Source organism: Amia ocellicauda, chromosome 10 (assembly GCF_036373705.1).
Source record: "Amia ocellicauda isolate fAmiCal2 chromosome 10, fAmiCal2.hap1, whole genome shotgun sequence".
NCBI classification, from domain to species: domain Eukaryota; kingdom Metazoa; phylum Chordata; class Actinopteri; order Amiiformes; family Amiidae; genus Amia; species Amia ocellicauda.
This window is the reverse complement of record NC_089859.1, coordinates 2104911-2124106: the sequence shown is the minus strand read 5'-3', so window position 1 is coordinate 2124106 and position 19196 is coordinate 2104911. Positions and strand designations below refer to the sequence as shown.

At 44.7% G+C, this 19196-nt stretch overlaps 1 protein-coding gene across 1 annotated transcript; it reads right to left on the bottom strand.

Annotated features, from left to right (window-relative positions):
- Nucleotides 1-506: 506 nt before the first annotated feature.
- Nucleotides 507-11116, bottom strand: zc3h12b (zinc finger CCCH-type containing 12B). The gene is made up of 6 exons (XM_066714702.1): nt 10960-11116; nt 8358-9130; nt 7817-7956; nt 6722-6956; nt 6471-6577; nt 507-6370 (listed from the first exon to the last, which is right to left on the bottom strand). The coding sequence occupies exons 2-6, from the start codon at nt 8960-8962 to the stop codon at nt 4968-4970; spliced, it is 2490 nt and encodes an 829-aa protein (XP_066570799.1). The 5' UTR covers nt 8963-9130; nt 10960-11116; the 3' UTR covers nt 507-4967.
- Nucleotides 11117-19196: the final 8080 nt, after the last annotated feature.

Below are 19196 nucleotides of genomic sequence, written 5' to 3'. Positions count from 1 at the left end.
TTTATTTCAGTCACTGTTGCCGTTATGGTGCTGAACTGGAGATTGACTGTATTTTTAAAACAAGTTCCTTTAAATAAACATCATCCTGAACAGAGAGGGTTCTGGGAGTGAAGAAGAACACAATTGTAACAAAACAAGAAAAGGCAATGTCCAGGGTGCGTGTTGTGTTGTTCTGTAAGTGTATATTGTTTGGTTGACTAAAGTGGTCATCAGGGTCAGGACACGCATGGCAGGAAGAGGGTTTTGTGTGTAAAGGTCTGTGTGGGCTACTTTAAAAAAGGGTCACAGACGCACAGCCTGCTTGTGTAGATGTGATTTCAGTCCAGAGGTACCGGAGACTTTGACACCTTTTGAGATCAATCACACGAGGAACTTGTCTTTCGTCAAAAAGGCAAAATATTCCTGTACCAGCTTCTGTCTGAATGCTTTACCTCCTGGACCATTAAACCTCTGTCAGTGTCTCACAGGTGTAATATTCAGGTATGAATGCCACAATAAACGATCGGTTTTCCTTTTCTTTTTTTTTATTGCAAACACAAAATTCCTCGGCCAGAAAAACAGTTAAGTCACAGCACACCGTACAGCATGTCTCGTACATTCAGTAACGGCACAACCCGTGTGTGAAGGTCGCACTGTTACAGCTCGTCAATATCAGACTTCATTCCCCCCGCTCCCTCGTCAACACTGGAAAGGAAGAGATCTCTCACAACAAATCGTTTAAATTAACACTAAAACAAATCGTGCATGCATGTTTGTCAATAACTTAAAATGCAGATTCAAATAAAAACCTCTGACCTCTGATCACATTGACCTCCACAGCACTTTTCTTGTGTTTTGTTCAGAAAAGTGCCAATAAATATAGAATATAATAAGAGTACCCTCATTTTGGACACAAGATCCAAGGTTGTGTTTTGTACAGATGATTTACTTCACAGTCTTCACACTGACACGGTGTCACTCAATGAAGACACTGTAACTCGGGGGTATTAAGGGGCTGTTTCATCACCTGTCTGAACACATTACCTGGACCACCGTGAAGCAGAACTGAGTCGAACCCGTAACTGCGCTTCATGTCTTCGGTTAAACAGTCTGCCTGATGTATTTATGTCAATTCTAGGAGTCCTAAAACACAGGAAGTTGAGCCCAACTCCATTTTGGGTAGAAAATGGCTCGCATGCATGAACCCCCCATGTCTAATGTATTAAGGTACAGCTCAATTGGACAAAACTTAAGTCTAAACCCGTCCCTCTCAGAGCCCAGAGGCTGTAGACATCTCTGCACGGATATGATCCCGTGTCCTTTGTTTCACCCAATTTGCTGGCGCTCGAGTGTTATTTCATGTAAACGGTGTGTCAATCGGCGATAACGGTTTCACAAATAATACCATTTCCCTGTGAGAATACTTATTTCTACTTTAGATCAGTGCTTCTCATGCAATACTACTGGAAACAACTAAACCCCTAGCTTTAGATCAACTGAAGATGGACAGTAACTATTGTTCATCTGTCCGAACTGGATGGGGCAGCCTGAAACGTGCTGGCTGTATAAAACATGCGTGTGCTTTCGTGTTCCCCGTGTGTGTGTAGTGATATGCTGTGTCCAGTGGTTTGGTGGTGAAGTGAGCACAGTCCCAGTTCAGACCCTGACGGTGAGACGGGTCTGATGCGATATGAACCTCTGCAGCCAGTTCTCCCCTGACTGCGACACAAAACACGGCGAGGATTGTCTGAAGAGATTCTTCACCTCAAAACACACGTATTTGCATGTTGATGGTTCAGTTAGTGCCAACACCACTCCTCACACATTACAATTACTGTACAAACATCACATTTTGGCTTTATTTAAAGAAACAGACGCACTTTGTCATTGAGACTTACATTTTGTTTGAGCCGACAGACTCAAAGAGTTTATAAAGTTTTTTTTTTTTTTGTTGTTTACTTTTTTAAAACAATTTAAAAGCAACATGTTTCATTCAACAAAGAATAAAACAAACTACTGCAGATCATTACAACACAAGGACTAAAAATAGTCAACTCACTCAGATTACCCTTAACATTGCATAATAACCACAATACTAGTAGACATTTAACAAAACTGTTATGACACGTAAGAGATCTTCACTCAGGGACGTCTGAGCGGGGACTGCAGATCCAGAATAGCAAAAGCGTTTTGAATGCAGTTGGTGCAGCTTGCTCTATTTCACAAATCTCATAAATTACCTGAGAGTTGCTCTACTAGACGTACGTCTTGAAACAAGAGTACACAGATTCTGAAGCGTGAAGGTTGAGCTTTTAAGAGGACAAGCTGGATACTAAGTAGACTGACCTGTAGGTTAAACAGTGCAGGTTATATATAAAATAGTATTTACAATATTTCAGAGATCTCTTTCAATCAAATCTAGGTAAAGACTGAAAAAATAGTATAGCTTTAGGACATGCCCTTAATATTGAATAAGAACCGCTTCATGTAAAAGGAGTTGAGTCCAATTAAAAGAGATACCATTTAATTAAAATCCCAACTGCATATACTGAAAATATCTGCAGAGTCCCTCTGGTCATTAACACAAATGACAGAGAGAGGCCTGCACATCAGAGGACATCAACAGAGCAGTGATTCCTACCTGGCAAACCTCAACACAGAAATCAAATCCAAAAGCGTCTCTTTTTTAATGCTTAAGGCAAGGCTTTGTGCCAGAGAGTTGAGTGGCAAAACCGCAATCTACCCATTTCAAAAACTGGTGTGTCTTGGGGGAACAACAGTATATGATGGAGTGGTAATCCAAACTGTACTGCAGTTTAACGCCTCATGGCTGCGATTTTGTGTAAAGTGTGATCTTTTGAATCGCTTGTGATCGCTCTCTTACAGAAAATGAGCTGAGGACAGATGTATTGACGAATCCTGCCCATCCTGCTTGGTTACCACACTCCTATCATGTGGATACAGTTACTCCAGCAACACACACGGTATTAACACTTTACAGCTGTTTGATCCGTCCATGTTTAATCAGATATACAGAGAACATGATAATGCTAAAGAGCTGTACACACATCTGTGCACGGTCAGGTAGCACATTAAAAAGACTTTCGGTCTATAAACTACAGTGCCCAGTAAGAAATAGTACATACCCATGGGCTACTCCCAGTGACACACAGTGTCACAAACATTGTGGCATTTTTATAAAGCTATTCTATAGATGATACTGTACATTTCATAAATATTTTTTACAATCAAGAAAGAGATACAATTTGTATCAACAAACAAAGGTCATTTCTGGGCATTTGAGGCATTGCTGTTTGCTGCGTTCAAAATAGCAATAGTTTGGAAAAGTGGAAACTAAAGCAAAAGTCTTTGACGACGTCAAACACAACCATGTGAATGTGCAAAGAATAAGCCAATAGATTCACAAGTGATCAGAACTGTACACTATCTGTGAAAAGACTGAACTGAGATAGATGCTGCTCAGAAGAGCAATACATGTTTAATAAAGAATGAATGTTTGAAATACAATTTCAAATTAATCTTTTTTTTCCATTAAAGTTTTTAACTCTAACCATTTAAAAATTAGTGTCTTTCTAAAACATACCGATCTGGCATCATACTTCACAAAAGCACCTTCAGATATCAGCTCAAATAAGCCCTCCGCTCACACACTCGGGTTAACGAAATAGGTCCTTTTCTGTTATATATATACATATATAAAGAAAAGTTTGGAAAAGTCACTGAAAGGATCTTCTCGGTCAGGGAAAGAAATAAACAGCAGCATGCAAGCCGTCAGCAAAATGCCAGAAACAACCCTGACGTCAGCCTCACGTTCTGAGTGTTTCACAGTAAGAAACATTTAGGCAGTGTCACACCTTCTCATGAAGAAACCAAAGGCCGTACTCAGCCTTCTCGACTTTCATGAAAAAAAACTTGAAGTCAACAAGTCTGGGCTCGAATCGTCCGAGCTATTAACATTCAAAAATATTAAATCGGCGAACGCAGGGAGGGGCGCGGCTGGTCCAAAAGGAAAGGAACGCCTTTCAAGGCATCGTGCTGCCGAGCGACACAGCCCCTCCAAAATAATTACACACTGTGTGAACTTGCAAAGGTTTAAAATCATTCAAAGTGCCGTCACGAGGTCCCGGGCCCCGACCCGACCAGGCACCCGAGCCCGAGCCCCGAGGAGAGCGACGCACGCCTGTCACATTGATTCTCAAATACTCAAGAGCACAGCAACGGAAATATCAAAAGAAAAACACGCCTGAGCTGCTCTGCATGGTCTGGAATAGAACTCCTCTCCTGTCTCTATTAATGCGACATTCAATGAACACACACAATATCTACCGTCAACGGTTAAAGAAGAACGACCGGGCCGCCTTCACCGAGGACGGCCGCTTGTCTTTTTGGCATTTTCACAGCAGCTTCAAAACCCCCCCTCGCCATGGCTACTCTTCACTTGTTAATAAAGGTTGAGCTCCACATAAGAAGGAAAGCAAGATACAGCGTGGACTCGGAGGAGCGCTCAGGACCCGCGTCTCTCGCCCGTCTGTCCGGCGGCCTCTCCTGAACAGTCTGGCAAAATCCCACTCGACAAGGTAGTGACGTGAGGAAAAAAGCATCATTGGAAAAAAACACCATTAAATATCTCTCGTTTTCAAATATCGATAACACTCAACACTCAAAAAAGCGAACAGACCTCTTCCCCAGACACGCAAAGTATAAATGGATAGTGGTTAACGATGGGTGCAGTGAGGTCACTTAAATATAAGGCAATCGATGCTGAAACTCCATGCACTGAGGTATGCGCTTCCACGGGACCCCGCTACCAGCGATCGGCTCGCCAGTCCGGTCCCACCCTCGAAACCGTGCCGTCTCACAATATGTACAGCAGTGCCAGAGCAGATACAGATATATACACCACGGCTGTGCATATTCGGGGTCCATAAAATCCATTAAATATATAATATTATACTTTTTCCCCCCGTTTACCGGCCCGACCGCAGCTTGGTGACGATGACGGCGGCCAGCTGCTGGGGGTCGGTGACGTGGGGGTTCTTCTCCATGACCGAGTGCACCACGTAGGCGGGGAAGATGTTGCAGAGGTTGCGGTAGGTCTGGTACTGGTGCTCGGGGATGATGTGCCGTTCCTGCGGCTCGGCCGAGACGCCCTCCCACGGCGACCGCCAGATCTGCTCCATCTTCTCGGGCATGCTGCGCACCATAACGCGCTCGCAGCACGGCTGCATCAGGCTGTTGCTCAGTGGGTACGAGTGGTACCCATAGGAGTCCGTGCCGCAGGGGAGGGGGTCCCAGCTGGCGTGCTGCTCCCGGCACAGCGGGGGCCGCCGCTGCCGCATCGGGTTGCTCTCGTAGAGCCGCGAGTCGGAGATGCTGTCCATGCGGGTCATGCCCAGCGCCCGGCCGGGCTGCGAGGCGGACGAGGGGTGCACGCTCTGAGGTAGGGGGTAGTCCCCGGGGCAGCTGGAGCGCGCCCCCACCGCCGGGTGCTGCACGTGCGGCGCCAGGTGGGACACCGACTGCTTGCGTGGTGCCGGCTTGGGCTCCTCGGGGCCGTAGCTCTGCACCCTGGTCAGCGCCTCGTGGAAGCCGTGGGCGAAGGGCTGCAGCCGGCTCTGAGAGGAGGACTGGTGGCCCTTGGCACTGTCCTCGGGGCCGCTGTCCACAGAGCTCAGGTACAGGTCGCCGTAGGAGGAGTACGGCTCACCACAGGGCTCGGGGCAGGGGCTGGGGTTCCTCTGGTACAGGCCGTGCTCGTGCTCCAGGCTATAGAAGCTGTCGGTATTGTGCATGGAGCTCAGGCTCATGTTCGAGAAGTCGCTGAGCATGGAGTAGTAGCCGTGGTCGCCCGAGTCGTACTTGGGGTACTGATCGGCGTAGCTCACCGAGGCGCCGTGGCTGTTGGTCACCAGGATGGGCGGGTACTGCACACTGGCCATGTGCTCCAGGGAGCTGTGGGAGAACTGCGAGGAGCCGGGCACCGGGCTGCTGGCCGAGCGTGTGTTCAAGGCACCAGCGGCGTGGCTCTTGGCCGGCTGCATGGTGGGCACGCTGAGCGCCGACACCAGCGAAGGCACAGAGTTGGCCTCGGACTTGCGGGCCGCCGACAGCCTCTCCTCGGGCTCGCACGCCACCGAGCGGATGCTGGGGTCTGACTGGCGCTTGGGGGCGATGCGCTTGGCCTCGGAGCAGCTCTCGCCCTTCGCCGTGGCCGGCCCGGTGCCGCACTTGGCCAGCGCCCCCTCGCTCATGGTCTTGACGGCCGAGAGCTTGGCGAAGGCCCGCAGTTCGTCTGCCACCGATCTCTGGGGCTGGTTCGCTCGCTCGGGGTGGTAGTACTTGCATTTGTGACCGTAGGTGCATTTTTTGCCTGTTGAGTGAATCACCCGACAAATTAATAATTACTCAACACACCATTACAGGTTTAGATAGATAGAGAGATAGAGAGATAGAGAGATAGATATGCATACCGTATGGGCAGGGTTGTTTCTTGTGCTCTGGAATAACAGGCCGTTTTCGGAGGAAGTTCTCCAGACTGGGACCGTGCCGCCCCAGTGGATCGTCTGGTGGCATAAACCTGCAAAATGAAGATGGTAGACTTTGTTGTCACACACTATAGCCAAGATGAGAGCAATCTGAATCCGTAGAGCTGTACGTGTAATATCGATTAAGTTATTTTCCTCAAAGACCACATCGTCAGATTTGCACCCAAGTGCCTTACTTGTCATTGACGAACGAGTACATGAGCAGGCGCTCCTCGATGAACTTCTTCCACTCCGGCTTCTCGTTCTGCAGGTCCCGGTAGTTGTCGTTGGACACGATGATGCCGTCCGAGTCGTAGGCGAGCTTCACGATGAAGCGGTCGTCGTAGCAGACCACCCTCCGGCCCTGGACTCGCCGGGAGGGAGTGAAGACAAGGATCTTCTCTTTCTCGAGCTTCCGCAGGATCTCCTGGTCTGGGGAGAGGAATGTCATCAGATCAGCATGAGACGAAACACCAACGTCTGACCTAAAGCTCTTAAAAACACACTCAATACCGTCCATTAGAAAAGCCCCAGATCTAACATAAGACTAAGCTTCCATTCTTCACAGTGGCTGCTTTTAGGTGGATATTATTTATTCAACTCTTGTGGGAATTTGTCCAGAAGGGAGAACTATTGCTGTAAATCATGTGTATAAGTCCCAGCACGGCTTAGCTATTATAAACTTTAATTTTACATGTTGATAAATATACCTGACTTCCCCCAGGAAAAACAGTTTAACTTGAGAGAGACGTTGATAAAAATGTACACAGATCTTTGTACACACGTACATGCACACACACACACACTCACACACACGCACACGCACACTCACACACCGTTCCCTACACAAAATTTCCACTGTAACCACTATACAAACTAACCAGTAACGACAACATAGTTCTCTTCCTCAGTCAAAGGCAAGGCAGGGGGTGTAACTGGGCCTAAGTGATTAGGCAATTAGTAATCGCACCCCCCACATGAGTCCTTTAAAGTCCTGACCGACTGACGCTGGCTCCTGTCAGGAGTTTGGGCAATGTGTTCAGTCACAGTTATCACAGTCCTCTCGCTGTTCAGAGGACTGAGCTCCAGTCGCCAGGGGGTAGACCTGTGATAAAGTGACCTCATACATCCAGAGGAATGTCAACCCATCCCCCAGCGCCACAGATAACAGGAATAAACACCAGCACTTAAGAGCCGCACAATTCAGAGACAGTTTAGCTTCTGCTCAGACCGAAGCACAATGCGAGAGTGATCCGTGATGTCTCGACTGTCTCCGAAGCGATCTGTGATACCTGTGATCGGCGCGTCGGGCCTGGACTGCTCCTTCCTCCAGGCCGGTACGAACACCGTGATGTCTTTGTGTCCTTTCTCCAGGAACCAATCCACGGCCAACTGGATTCCCCGGCAAGAGAAGACCTCTTTGTTTCCATGGCTACGAGGAATAAAAAGAAGACGTAATTGAAATGACCTTCTGCAAAAACACCTCTCCAAAACGGTACACTGCGATCTGACTGGCGTATCATCGGTAATGACATAACTAGTCTGGTGGCACAGTGTACGAGACCGGCCTCGTTTCCCTTATAGACCGAGCAAGCGTGGACAACTCATAGGCGTGTCTTTCTCCCCAGAGTTAACTGATTTAATGGTCGTCTTCCTTGATACATTAAACACTTGCTGGCAATCAGATTAGAAAACAAACTCATTGTTTTTCTTCAACGGCAGCCTTGGTGACGGTTGAAAATAAATTGGATTTAGTTCCACAATAATCAGAATCAAAAGCGACACTTTTCGTGATGAAAGACGGGTGTGTGGAAACCCTCATGCGCGACTCACCTCATCGCCACGTTGGAGCCGTCTATTACTATCGGCCTCAGGTTGTCCAAATTGTCCACCGCCTCGTCTTCTAGGGAGACCTCTGGACTGGCGATCTCCTTGGCGCAGGGGCCGCGGGGCACCAGGGCACCGGCACTCGAGCAGCCGCCGGCCTGCGCGTCCAGGTCACCTTTGTTGCCCAGTCTCACCAGCTCTGCCAGGATGTCGTTGATGAGGGCGTTCGCCCCCAGCTTCTTCAGTACCGTCTCGATCTGCTCCCCCGAGTAGCCCAGCTTCAGGGCGAAGTCCATCTTGGCCTGGTACTCCTTGTCCGCGCCCATCTTGGCACCTGCCGCCTTGGCGTCGTCGGCCCGCAGCTCCTGCAGGATGCTGCTCTGGGAGAAGCTGGGCCGGTCCAGGCAGGGCGAGCGGCAGAGCTGCCGGTGGGGCTTGGTGGACATCAGCGGCTCCCTCTGCTTGTGGCACACCTGCTCAGCCTCGCTCTCGGAGCTGGTGCCGTCCTCGGACTCGCCGCTGCCGTCGGTGGCCTCATGCAGGGTGTTCCCGTCTTCTCTGGAGGGCCGTTTCTCCATTTTGAGCTTCTCCACCATGGACCAGGCCGTCATCACGTTGTGCTCCCCTCCCAGGATCTCCACGGCGTTGTCCCTCACCTCCACCACGGCCTGGGAGTCATACTCAATGACCGACTTCACCGCCAGCAGCCGTTTGCGCAGCGCCAGAGTCAGACGCTCCTTCCGTCGGTGTTCGGGGGAGATCAGGGACACGATGTAGTCCTGAAAGACACAAGCACACACACACTCAGGATCCGGCATTCACAATCTGCATCTGTGACCGGGAATGTACATCACCAACACACTGAGATAATTTCATTCAGATCATTTGTGCACGTCATGTGAAAGTTACACTTCTGACAGGTGCTTACTGGAGACGATTCTACCAGGTTTTTGAAACCAGTCACAAACCTTGCGCTGAACTTCCCCTTTTGTCCAGAGAAGCTGATAAGGGCACCTTGTTAATGAAGGTCACACTCCTCAAAAGGTTGGATCAGAGAGAAGGAAAATAGCCGATACTTTAGCTTTCTTTCACTGGTAATTGGGTCACATTCCTCCTCAATTAGACATTGAAAAGAAAAGGTGGCAAAATAAAAAAGCTCTCTGTCAACGATGGGAGAAACTTCAGCCGAGCGGGGATGTCACTGCAGAATTTCCAAACAGGAAGTTAATCACTTTCACCTTGATCTGACTTCCCTTTTTCAATTCATTTTACTCAGAATACTTTGTTAGAGCAGGTCTCATGAAACCCCTTTAATCATTCAATATACGGCTATAATGTCCATTTAAATACCAAGGCTCTCATTGTAATAATAATAATAATTATTATTATTATTAGGATTACTATAGTTATTATTGCTATAGTAGTACACGTCTGTAGTTGGTCTAGTGTACACATAGTGCACTGTCAACAGTCATGTATTCACAATATTACAACAATAACTTCCTGCAGCAGGTTTAAGTACAACTGTCAATATTTGAACAGTTATTTCTTCTGAAGTGTATCCTGGCACAGGCAGAATAAATATCTATATAAGGGATAATACTGCGCCACAATGTGGGGCTGTCAGGGCTCTGGACTAGTGAGTGGAGGGTTGTGGGTTCAATCCCAGGTGGGGGACACTGCTGTGTACCCCTGAGCAAGGCACTGTACCCAGAATGCACCAGTACAAACCCAGCAGGATAAATAGGCAGTTGTATGTTAAAAAAATAAAGGTAATATAAAGTCACCCTGAACAAAGGCATCTGCTAAGAAATATAACCAAAATAATGAAAGGACTACAAGACAGAAAGGTTAGGAGTTTTGATTTCACATCAACAACACAACACTTTATCATTAAAACAAAGAAGGTGTAAATTCCAGAGACACAACCTTTTCTAAACCTTAAGGGACTTGAACCAACCCACACAAATACTCAGATGAATGGGATGACTGGATTCATAATTAAACTCAAAACTCAGAAGAAACTCCAAACTCGATGTTACCGGCGCACATGAAACAAAGCGCAACTCCAAAAGACATACAAATGAAGCTGTTTTTAGTCACACGATGTCTGTGTTTATTCAAACAGGAAACCAAAATAAGTCCAATAATCTACAGTTTTAAATGGCTGAAGAAAATGCAGGACTGATACATTTATTAATTGATACAGACACACACGTCTGCTTATATATGTATAATTAATATGAACAACAGAACTTAAATCAATACATTTGTCCACATCTAAAACAAAGCATATTAATAACTATCAATTAACTCCCTGATAAAAGGTGTTTCCAAAGTAAATTAAACTTTGCTTTTCATTAAGAAACAAAAACAAACATTGACTTGTAGATTTACACACACACACACACACACACACACACACACACACACACAGACATGCACATACATATATACAAACACATGTGTGTGTCAGCGTGTACAGACAAGCCTACAAAACATATATATATATTAACACATAAGTCACAAATGCTAGTTTACACACACACACACACACATTCAGGTTTCTCAACACAGTCACTGATCAACACACAAACAGGTTACTCACAATTAGACCCCAGCTGGAAGGACATCAACACAAATCCATGTTGCTTTCACAGTGAAGTGAGTGTTACAGCCCTGTGGCTGCCACTCAGCGTGTAATCTGCTTTTATTCTTGCCGTGCTCTCAAGCAGACTCTCTCTGGGGTGACGTCAGAAGCTGTACTCACTAGGAACACTTCCTCAACTTGTACAACAACTGACCGACCTATCAGCAGGCAGTTGTATGCACTTACACAGACTGTGGCTTGCAACATGACAGATGCATGTAGAGTTAATTCGGTGTCAGAGCCGCTCCCCACTGGGCTGCAGAGGACTTAACTCAATCTTGCTTTGCTGGCATTATAATTGTATCAATCTTCTCCTTCAAGCAATTTGCTTAAGGACTAGACTTAGATGGGAAACAAAAGAACATTTGGCAAAATAACAGTCTCTATATGATGAGCACCAGACGGAAACGCATCCCAGAGAGATTTATTTACATGTGTACAGGTTCCAGCATAAACCAGAACAGATAGAGTTTGAAAAGATTTTTACCCCCTTTGAAATTCGCACAGACAATATATGTCATTTCTGATAGAATATAAACATGTAATATAAAGGCAGACTGCATTTAAATGTAAGAAAGCTACATTACACTTCAATGATTGTATTGTAATGGATTTCACAGCGATGAATGTCGTTATTGTAATACAGTGCTGACTATGGCTCTGACACACTTCAGCATCAGAATGCTAATGTGAAGATTTCTCAGGTGAATAGTATGTTGTTGGAATGTGACCGTGTCATCAGTGCGAAACCTGAAGTTGTGAGTCATGCAACTCGGAGGAAACTAACAAATAACTGACAAAACAAAACCTCATCAACTAGAGGCTAACTGTCAGATATTCATATTAGATAGCAATACACACACACACACACACATTATAACATGGGGGGACTTAAGATGCTTGGAATCCAAAACAGACAAATAACGCAATTTGCAACCATACATCAGCACAGAAGTTGATGGTTTCAAAATACCATATGAAACTACTTTGTTTCATCATCATGCAAGAAGAAGGGGAAAGACATAATTTCATGCTTTGTTTTGCAGAACTAAAATCACATTCAAGCTTTTAAGGATCAAGAGAAAACTGAACACACAAACGCTGGCAGAACTCCAACACTAGAGAAGAACCTCTTTTCTACATATTGAATTCATTGTATTCATTTATTTCCGGTTATTATAAACACCCAACTCTAGCGAAGAAACTATATTTGAGGGTTCAGTGAACTGGCAAACATGTAACACCCAGTAATAACATGTAGTTCATCCTCACACTTGGCTTCTCCAGGTTTCTCTCCCACCCAAAATGTCACATGGCCTTTTCACGCATTAACGGGGGGGTTTCAGCACCTCAAACTGTTTATTCTGCTGAGGTGGCAGTTTAGTTATAAAACCTGCTAAATGCCACCAAATCTTTTTACAGCAGCTCAGAGACACTCAAAACCAAACCAAGCACAGCCGCAGAGTCCGCATCGACCTTTCATAGGAGATATTCAAAATACATGCCGACATATTGTGGGTATTATTTTCCTGTTCTTTTTTCTCTGTTCATTTAAAATTGTGTGTGGAGGGAAAATATTGTGAAAAGTTTATTTTGTGAAGGTGGTACAGACAATTAGTCATAAGAATACAATAAAATTCCCTTTACCATGAGCAGCCAGCACTGAAAACGTGGGTGTGATATGATACAGTACCTACACTTTGTAGCTCAAAACAAGTGAATCCACAACCTCCCCGTAGTCAGCAGGTTCTGTGATCCCCAAATTAGATTGGTCAATGCATGTATACCAGATCTTTTCTTTCTAATGTCAATAATAAATTTAGCATACACATTAGTAAAAATTAGTTTAAGAGTGTCCAGATATCTCAGTTTAAGTTATGGCATGTAGGCTATTTTTCATTTATGTTAATCAGAAATAGAGATTTTCTATTTAGCCTTTACTTATCTTATTTAGAGATAATTACAGACACAATATCAAAATGCATCACACTGAAACTCTTGTTTACCTCAGTAAATGCATGTCATCGAAAGTATAATAATCTATAACATTTACACATCAGTCCTGGATTGAACAGTGCTTTTTGGCATTTTTTATACAATTGTTCTAGTCTTCTCAATATATCATAAATGCCAGATACTAGGCTGATGCAATTAACCCATCATGGCATTAAATAGTTAATTACTGAAACAAGTTCTTCAAATTAGCTTTTAGAGTCATTTCTGTCAGTCAGTTTCTTCCATTTAGTTCTTCTCACAGTGGGTGTTTCTCAACCCTTTCAAGCTCAATGGCACACTGACTGCACTGTAAAGTGCTGCATGCCACACCAGCCCTTCCTGCCCCTCCCAGGAAATTCAGTTCTATTTAGTTCAAAACTGTTCTACTGGAATGGACTTTCCTTCTTTTTCAGATATTTCATCACAGTTGATGGATGCGAATTTAGTTCAGGCAGCGTTTTACTCCAGACCTGCTCTGCTGGCAGTGATATCAGCCGACGCCACACGAGGTCACTGTGCTCGACTACTGACAGCAAGCAGACCTGACAACACAACTCTGTGAAAACCATGCCGTTTCCTTTGGCACATTCCGGCTTCCTGTTCAACAGTTGCACATCAGTACTGATACTCAGGTCCTGCAGTTCAATTTGCAGAATATACAATGACCTTAAATATACACCGATCAGCCATAACATTATTATTATTAATATTGTGTAGGTCCCCCTTTTGCCTCCAAAACAGCCCTGACGCATTGAGGCATGGACTCCACTAGACCTCTGAAGGTGTGCTGTGGTATCTGGCACCAAGACGTTAGCAGCAGATCCTTTCAGTCCTGTAAGTTGAGAGGTGGGGCCTCCATGGATCGGACTTGTTTGTCCAGCACATCCCACAGATGCTCGATTGGATTGAGATCTGGGGAATTTGGAGGCCAAGTCAACACCTTGAACTCGTGATTCATCAGACCAGGCCACCTTCTTCCATTGCTCCGTGGTCCAGTTCTGATGCTCATGTGCCCATTGTAGGCGCTTTCGGCAGTGGACAGGGGTCAGCATGGGCCCCCTGACTGGTCTGCGGCTACGCAGCCCCATACGCAACAAACTGCGATGCACTGTGTGTTCTGACACCTTTCTATCAGAACCAGCATTCACTTTTTCAGCAATTTGTGCTACAGTAGCTCGTCTGTTGGATCGGACCACACAGGCCAGCCTTCGCTCCCCACGTGCATCAATGAGCCTTGGCCGCCCATGACCCTGTCGCCGGTTCACCGCTTTTCCTTCCTTGGACACTTTTGATAGATACTGACCACTGCAGACCGGGAACACCCCACAAGAGCTGCAGTTTTGGAGATGCTCTGACCCAGTCCAGTCGTCTAGCCATCACAATCTGGCCCTTGTCAAAGTCTCTCAGATCCTTACGCTACCCATTTTTCCTGAGATTATCAGTGATATTCACTTCACCTGTCAGTGCTCATAATGTTATGGCTTATCGGTATATACTGTATAATTGAGACAAGGTGTCTACAAGAAAACAACAACTGACAAACAAAAGATGGAGTGAGGTTGTTTTCATTCCCATCTGATGAACAAAACTGGTTTCACTGTAAAAATATGTGCCAATAACAGATGCACATTTTGAGATCAAATCAAGCTCATATGACTACTGTGCTGTTACATAGAGCAATCAGATGTCTATACAATTCCTATTTCCTATCCTATTACTATCAGTCTGCTCGGTGGTCTGTCTGTCCCCTTATGAACATGGCTTTTAGGTTGCTATGAATTGTAAAATATTTACCTATCTATCTATTATATATTTATTACAAATACTTGATGCATAATTGTAAATCTACTGAAAGTTGTCTGTCAAAAAGCAGGATAACAACACCAGCTGCCGTTCCATTTCTATAAAAGTGGACTTCATTAACCGTTACAGAATGACATAATGCTGACAAAGTACTACCCAGTGCCCGGTCACTTTCAAGAGCCCTCTCGGGATATGCTGTACCTTTTCAGGGTAGGCCGACACCTCGAAACCTTAGCTTGTATCTACTTAATATACATCACCAGCTCTTATGAATCACACTGGAGAGAATCAGACTAAAACACGCAATGAACGCTGCAAGTCGACTGCGCAGAGGGTGCCTGTGAATTGCTTTCTGCTTTCCCTTCCTACAGCTGAGGTTTGTGGCAGGAAGTGACACAGATTCACAGCATCGCAGCGGATCACTGCAGTGCCCTTGATGGAGGCTGCTCTCCGCAAACAGACTCTGCTGTCACTCAAAGTTCGAAATTCATATCAAATACCAGAAAAAAAGATAACATTAAAATCATGTTGTGTCCTGAAGGAAATCTAATATCCGCGTTTCCACACGCCCAATAGGGCGTGGATTATAACGGAATCTTTAACAATGCAATCACTTCACAATTCCACCCGCCTCACTCCCAACCACCGTTAACAATACTCATAATTCACAGTGATCCATCTGTGGGAGGCTATTATTGGGTTAAGCGCTCTCTGGGTGGCTCGAGCAGAACAAAAGGAAACAGCTTTGCTCAATATGCTAAAAACCTGAGTGCAGCCCCAGTGCAGTCGCACAACAGTGTGTCACGGTTTCCCTCAGTGCAGAGTCTTGGCTGAGTAAAGAGTGAAGAATAGAATTTGTGCTGATAAATGAATACAGATCCCAATTACTTAATTAATAATATTATTTACTCTGGTAGGCTTATATAAACTTTCACATTTATTTTTATAGCCGCTACCTTACAATTGGTTGATGACTCAAAACATTCAACTTTCCATAGTCTTAAGAGAAGCATTGAATTCATGGAGTGAATTGTTTAATTAGACCAATTAAGGAGGTCAGCAGACACTGCGGCCCCCCAGGACTGGAGTCTGACACCCCTGTCCTAAGGTAACAGGTGTCACATATATGGTCATAGTTGACAACAGTTTACTGTTTGAATATGTAAGTTCCATTCAATATTTTGATTTGTTGGTTCGTTTGTTTTATTGCTCCCATCATTATATGAATCGCCTCAGCTTACTTGACGCTGGTTACTGGTGCTGCCCCCTACTGCGCTGTTCATGAAACAGAAACTGTGGAAGATCGATACACAAGCGCTGTTTTTTTTCCCCGGTTGACTGGTTTCCGGGCCTGTGACTTGAAAAAAGTGATGTCAAGGATTATCTTATTGTTTTTTCTCTCCAGATCAGTAGAGCTGTTCTGTTTATTAAGAAGAACAGTGCAAGTATAATCTGAACATACACCGGTGGGTATTTTTTTATTTAATTTTCAAGGCCTTTAAAATGAACTAGAGTTGACCGGTGAGATTAAAAGCAGCACCCGAATTTAGGTCTCCATTCAATTTTAGCCCCGTTTGACAGTGATTATAACTTAGCTGGATGTAACTTTACGAACAATGTTCATTAAAGTAAGTGGATCACCAAAGAACAGTCCATGTGTTCTTTCAGCTAAATCTCAGCTCTTCCAAAAGTGGATGAGGATAGATTTTAGTAGATTCGAGTTGCGGACATTTTTTTGTGCAGGATATTTAGTTAAAACAGGTTCAGTTTTTTAGAGTTACAGGATTGAGAGACGGGGTTTGATTGGCAAGAAGAACTTACAGATTATGGAACTGAAAAAACAGTTTCACTAATTAGCAAATACATTTTATTTTTCTCATGCCAACGTTACGGCAATTCTCTTCATTGAATTGTACTGACATTGTACTGGTTATTCGCACCCTTCTCTACAAACAGCATCTGCATAACAGTTCACTGGGTAGATTAAAGGTCTATCAGTTTAAATTCACACTATGGCTTGACCATGAAGACTGAACAAAACGATTCTCAGATTTCTTGCCATACTTTGTTGTGAGAACTTTCCTTGCTGAGTGTTTCGTGCCATGCTGTTGTTGCTGGCGCTCCCTTCAGTGAATCATCAGACACAAGACCAGCTTTTCCAGCATGTTAACTCAATGTTTTTCTTTATGTATACCCTACTTTGCACAACCCCACAAGCCATGATCTTGTTTTCATATTGGGGGTTTGGTTTACAGAAGACTCTTCCCTCTAACCAATAGAAAACCACCATCAAGTCCTGTTTTTTCACTTTGTGAAATCACAGGTGCCATCAGTTTTTCATTTTCTCTAAGCACTTTCATTTTTTAGGTATTTTAATAGTGTTGAATAATATTCTCAGTTCCTGGTTCACATACTGCATTCATTGTTTATTTTTCCTATTTGATCAATGCATGCCTCTGTACTTGCTCCCTGTTCCTGACAATTAAAATGTAAGAAGTGACTATTTAGTTTAGCAGTGTGTGTAACGGTCAGGGCTCTGGACTCTGGAGCGGAGGGGCACTGCTGTTGTACCCTTGAGCAAGACACTGTACCCAGAATGCTCTAGTAAAAACCCAGCTGTACAAATTGGTAATTGTATGGAGAAATAATGTGATATATTGCTACAATTGTAATCATCCTGGATAAGGGCGTCTGCTAAGAAATAAAAATAACACAATCTTGCTGAAATGTGAGTCTTCTACACTCATAATGAAACCTTTGCATATTTTCATTTGAAAATAAATTACCACCCTGTCTGCAGATTGTGTGAAATTCGCAAATTTCTATCGCAGTTTCAGTTTCACCCCACTATTATCAACTGTCTCCTTTCACTGCTGTGCATCAATAACTTCAATATTGTCAGTGTAGTTCTGGGTTTCCTTGTGTTGTCCATGCCGACGCTCATCATCAAATTCCTCCCAGCGGGAAAACAATCAATAAGAACTAAACCGACAAATGAAAGAACACAAACGACCCTTCCGTGCAGACGCACGCAATGCTGCAGCACAACGTACCGAAGTCCTGGATCAAAACAACATCCATTTCTCACAGATCACTCATCCCAGATTCAAAGATCTAACGGCCCACATACGTTACCAAAACATCAGTACACAACCAGTGACATTTACTGAAGAATAACAACAACGCCAGAGATGCGAGTGGTGGAGAGCGCGGCCCCCCTCGCCTGGCAGGGAGACGCTACGGTTCTGCGAGAGGCTCTGCCCGTGACATGTGTTCCCTAGCAACCGGGCCCTGTCATCAGCAACAGCTTTTTAGCAAAGTCACGACTAACCGGCACCGCAGAGCCCGTCTCTCTCAACGCAGCACTGACATAATCATTATCAACACAGGGGGCAAGGTAAATCTGGGCTTCTGGAGACGTCATGTAACAACACAAGACGCGGCTGCGAGAGCAACGCATTATAAAACAATTACAATGTGCAAGCCGCAGCTGTCGGTAAGCTCCGCGGTACAGTACTTTGTGTCCAAGCGCCAGACTTTTACACATTTCTTCCACAGGCAGCACATTATGAAATAGTACAAAGTAATCACAAAAGAAAACATTCCAAACGATCCCTCCAAATGGGAGCACTTGCATCTAACAAACAATGCGCTGCGATGGGGGACTTGAACACACGTCCCGACGACTACCCTTATCTGCAGTAGAAAAAACTAATTAAAGAACCAACTCTTTTATTACACAATTACACAAGTCAAATCTAAGCAGATTGTTACTTCGATTAAGGTCGGCTGGAACACAAACCCGCACGACCAGGGTTGGGGACCTCTGGTTTACGTGGATGCAGAAGTTGCGGAGACAGTGGCAGGTCCTGAGGCAACTCTGCAGCGATTCCTGAGAAAAGGGAAGGTCTCACAGAAACAATTACTAAATCTCTGCATCATAAATGGACTTACACCCTTGTGTTTGCCTTCCACCCTGAAGAAACAGAAACACTTCTCCTTTTCTGACAGTGCGCAAATTGCAAGATGGCTTCACACTGGATTTTTTCATAAACAAGACCTCACTTCCCCATAAAGATATCTTCCAAAGCCTGGTGTTATTGGCACAAACTGAAATCCTTGAATTTGGTAATGCTGTGAGGCTGATCACATCTGTTACAGGAATACAGCTTTCCTGGTGTGAATCAGCAGAATACGGAAGATTGCGGATTCTCATTTTTTGATCACAGTAGTTTGTTCATAAATTATACCAATAACAAATAAAAAATAAATAATTTGCATTTATATGTCACAGATTGAAACAACTGGAAAATGCCCTCAGCATTATCACAATCAAAATTAACTGCAAAAGCACATATGATACAAATGTACAAAAGGTATCTCTGAGAGACAAGAAT

Coding starts and splice junctions, on each gene's coding strand:
- zc3h12b (XM_066714702.1), bottom strand. CDS start 8,962: ATGACGGCCTGGTCCATGGTGGAGAAGCTCAAAATGGAGAAACGGCCC. Junction 7,957..8,357: donor GGCTCCAACGTGGCGATGAG/GTGAGTCGCGCA, acceptor TATTCCTCGTAG/CCATGGAAACAAAGAGGTCT. Junction 6,957..7,816: donor GCCCGACGCGCCGATCACAG/GTATCACAGATC, acceptor TCCTCTCCCCAG/ACCAGGAGATCCTGCGGAAG.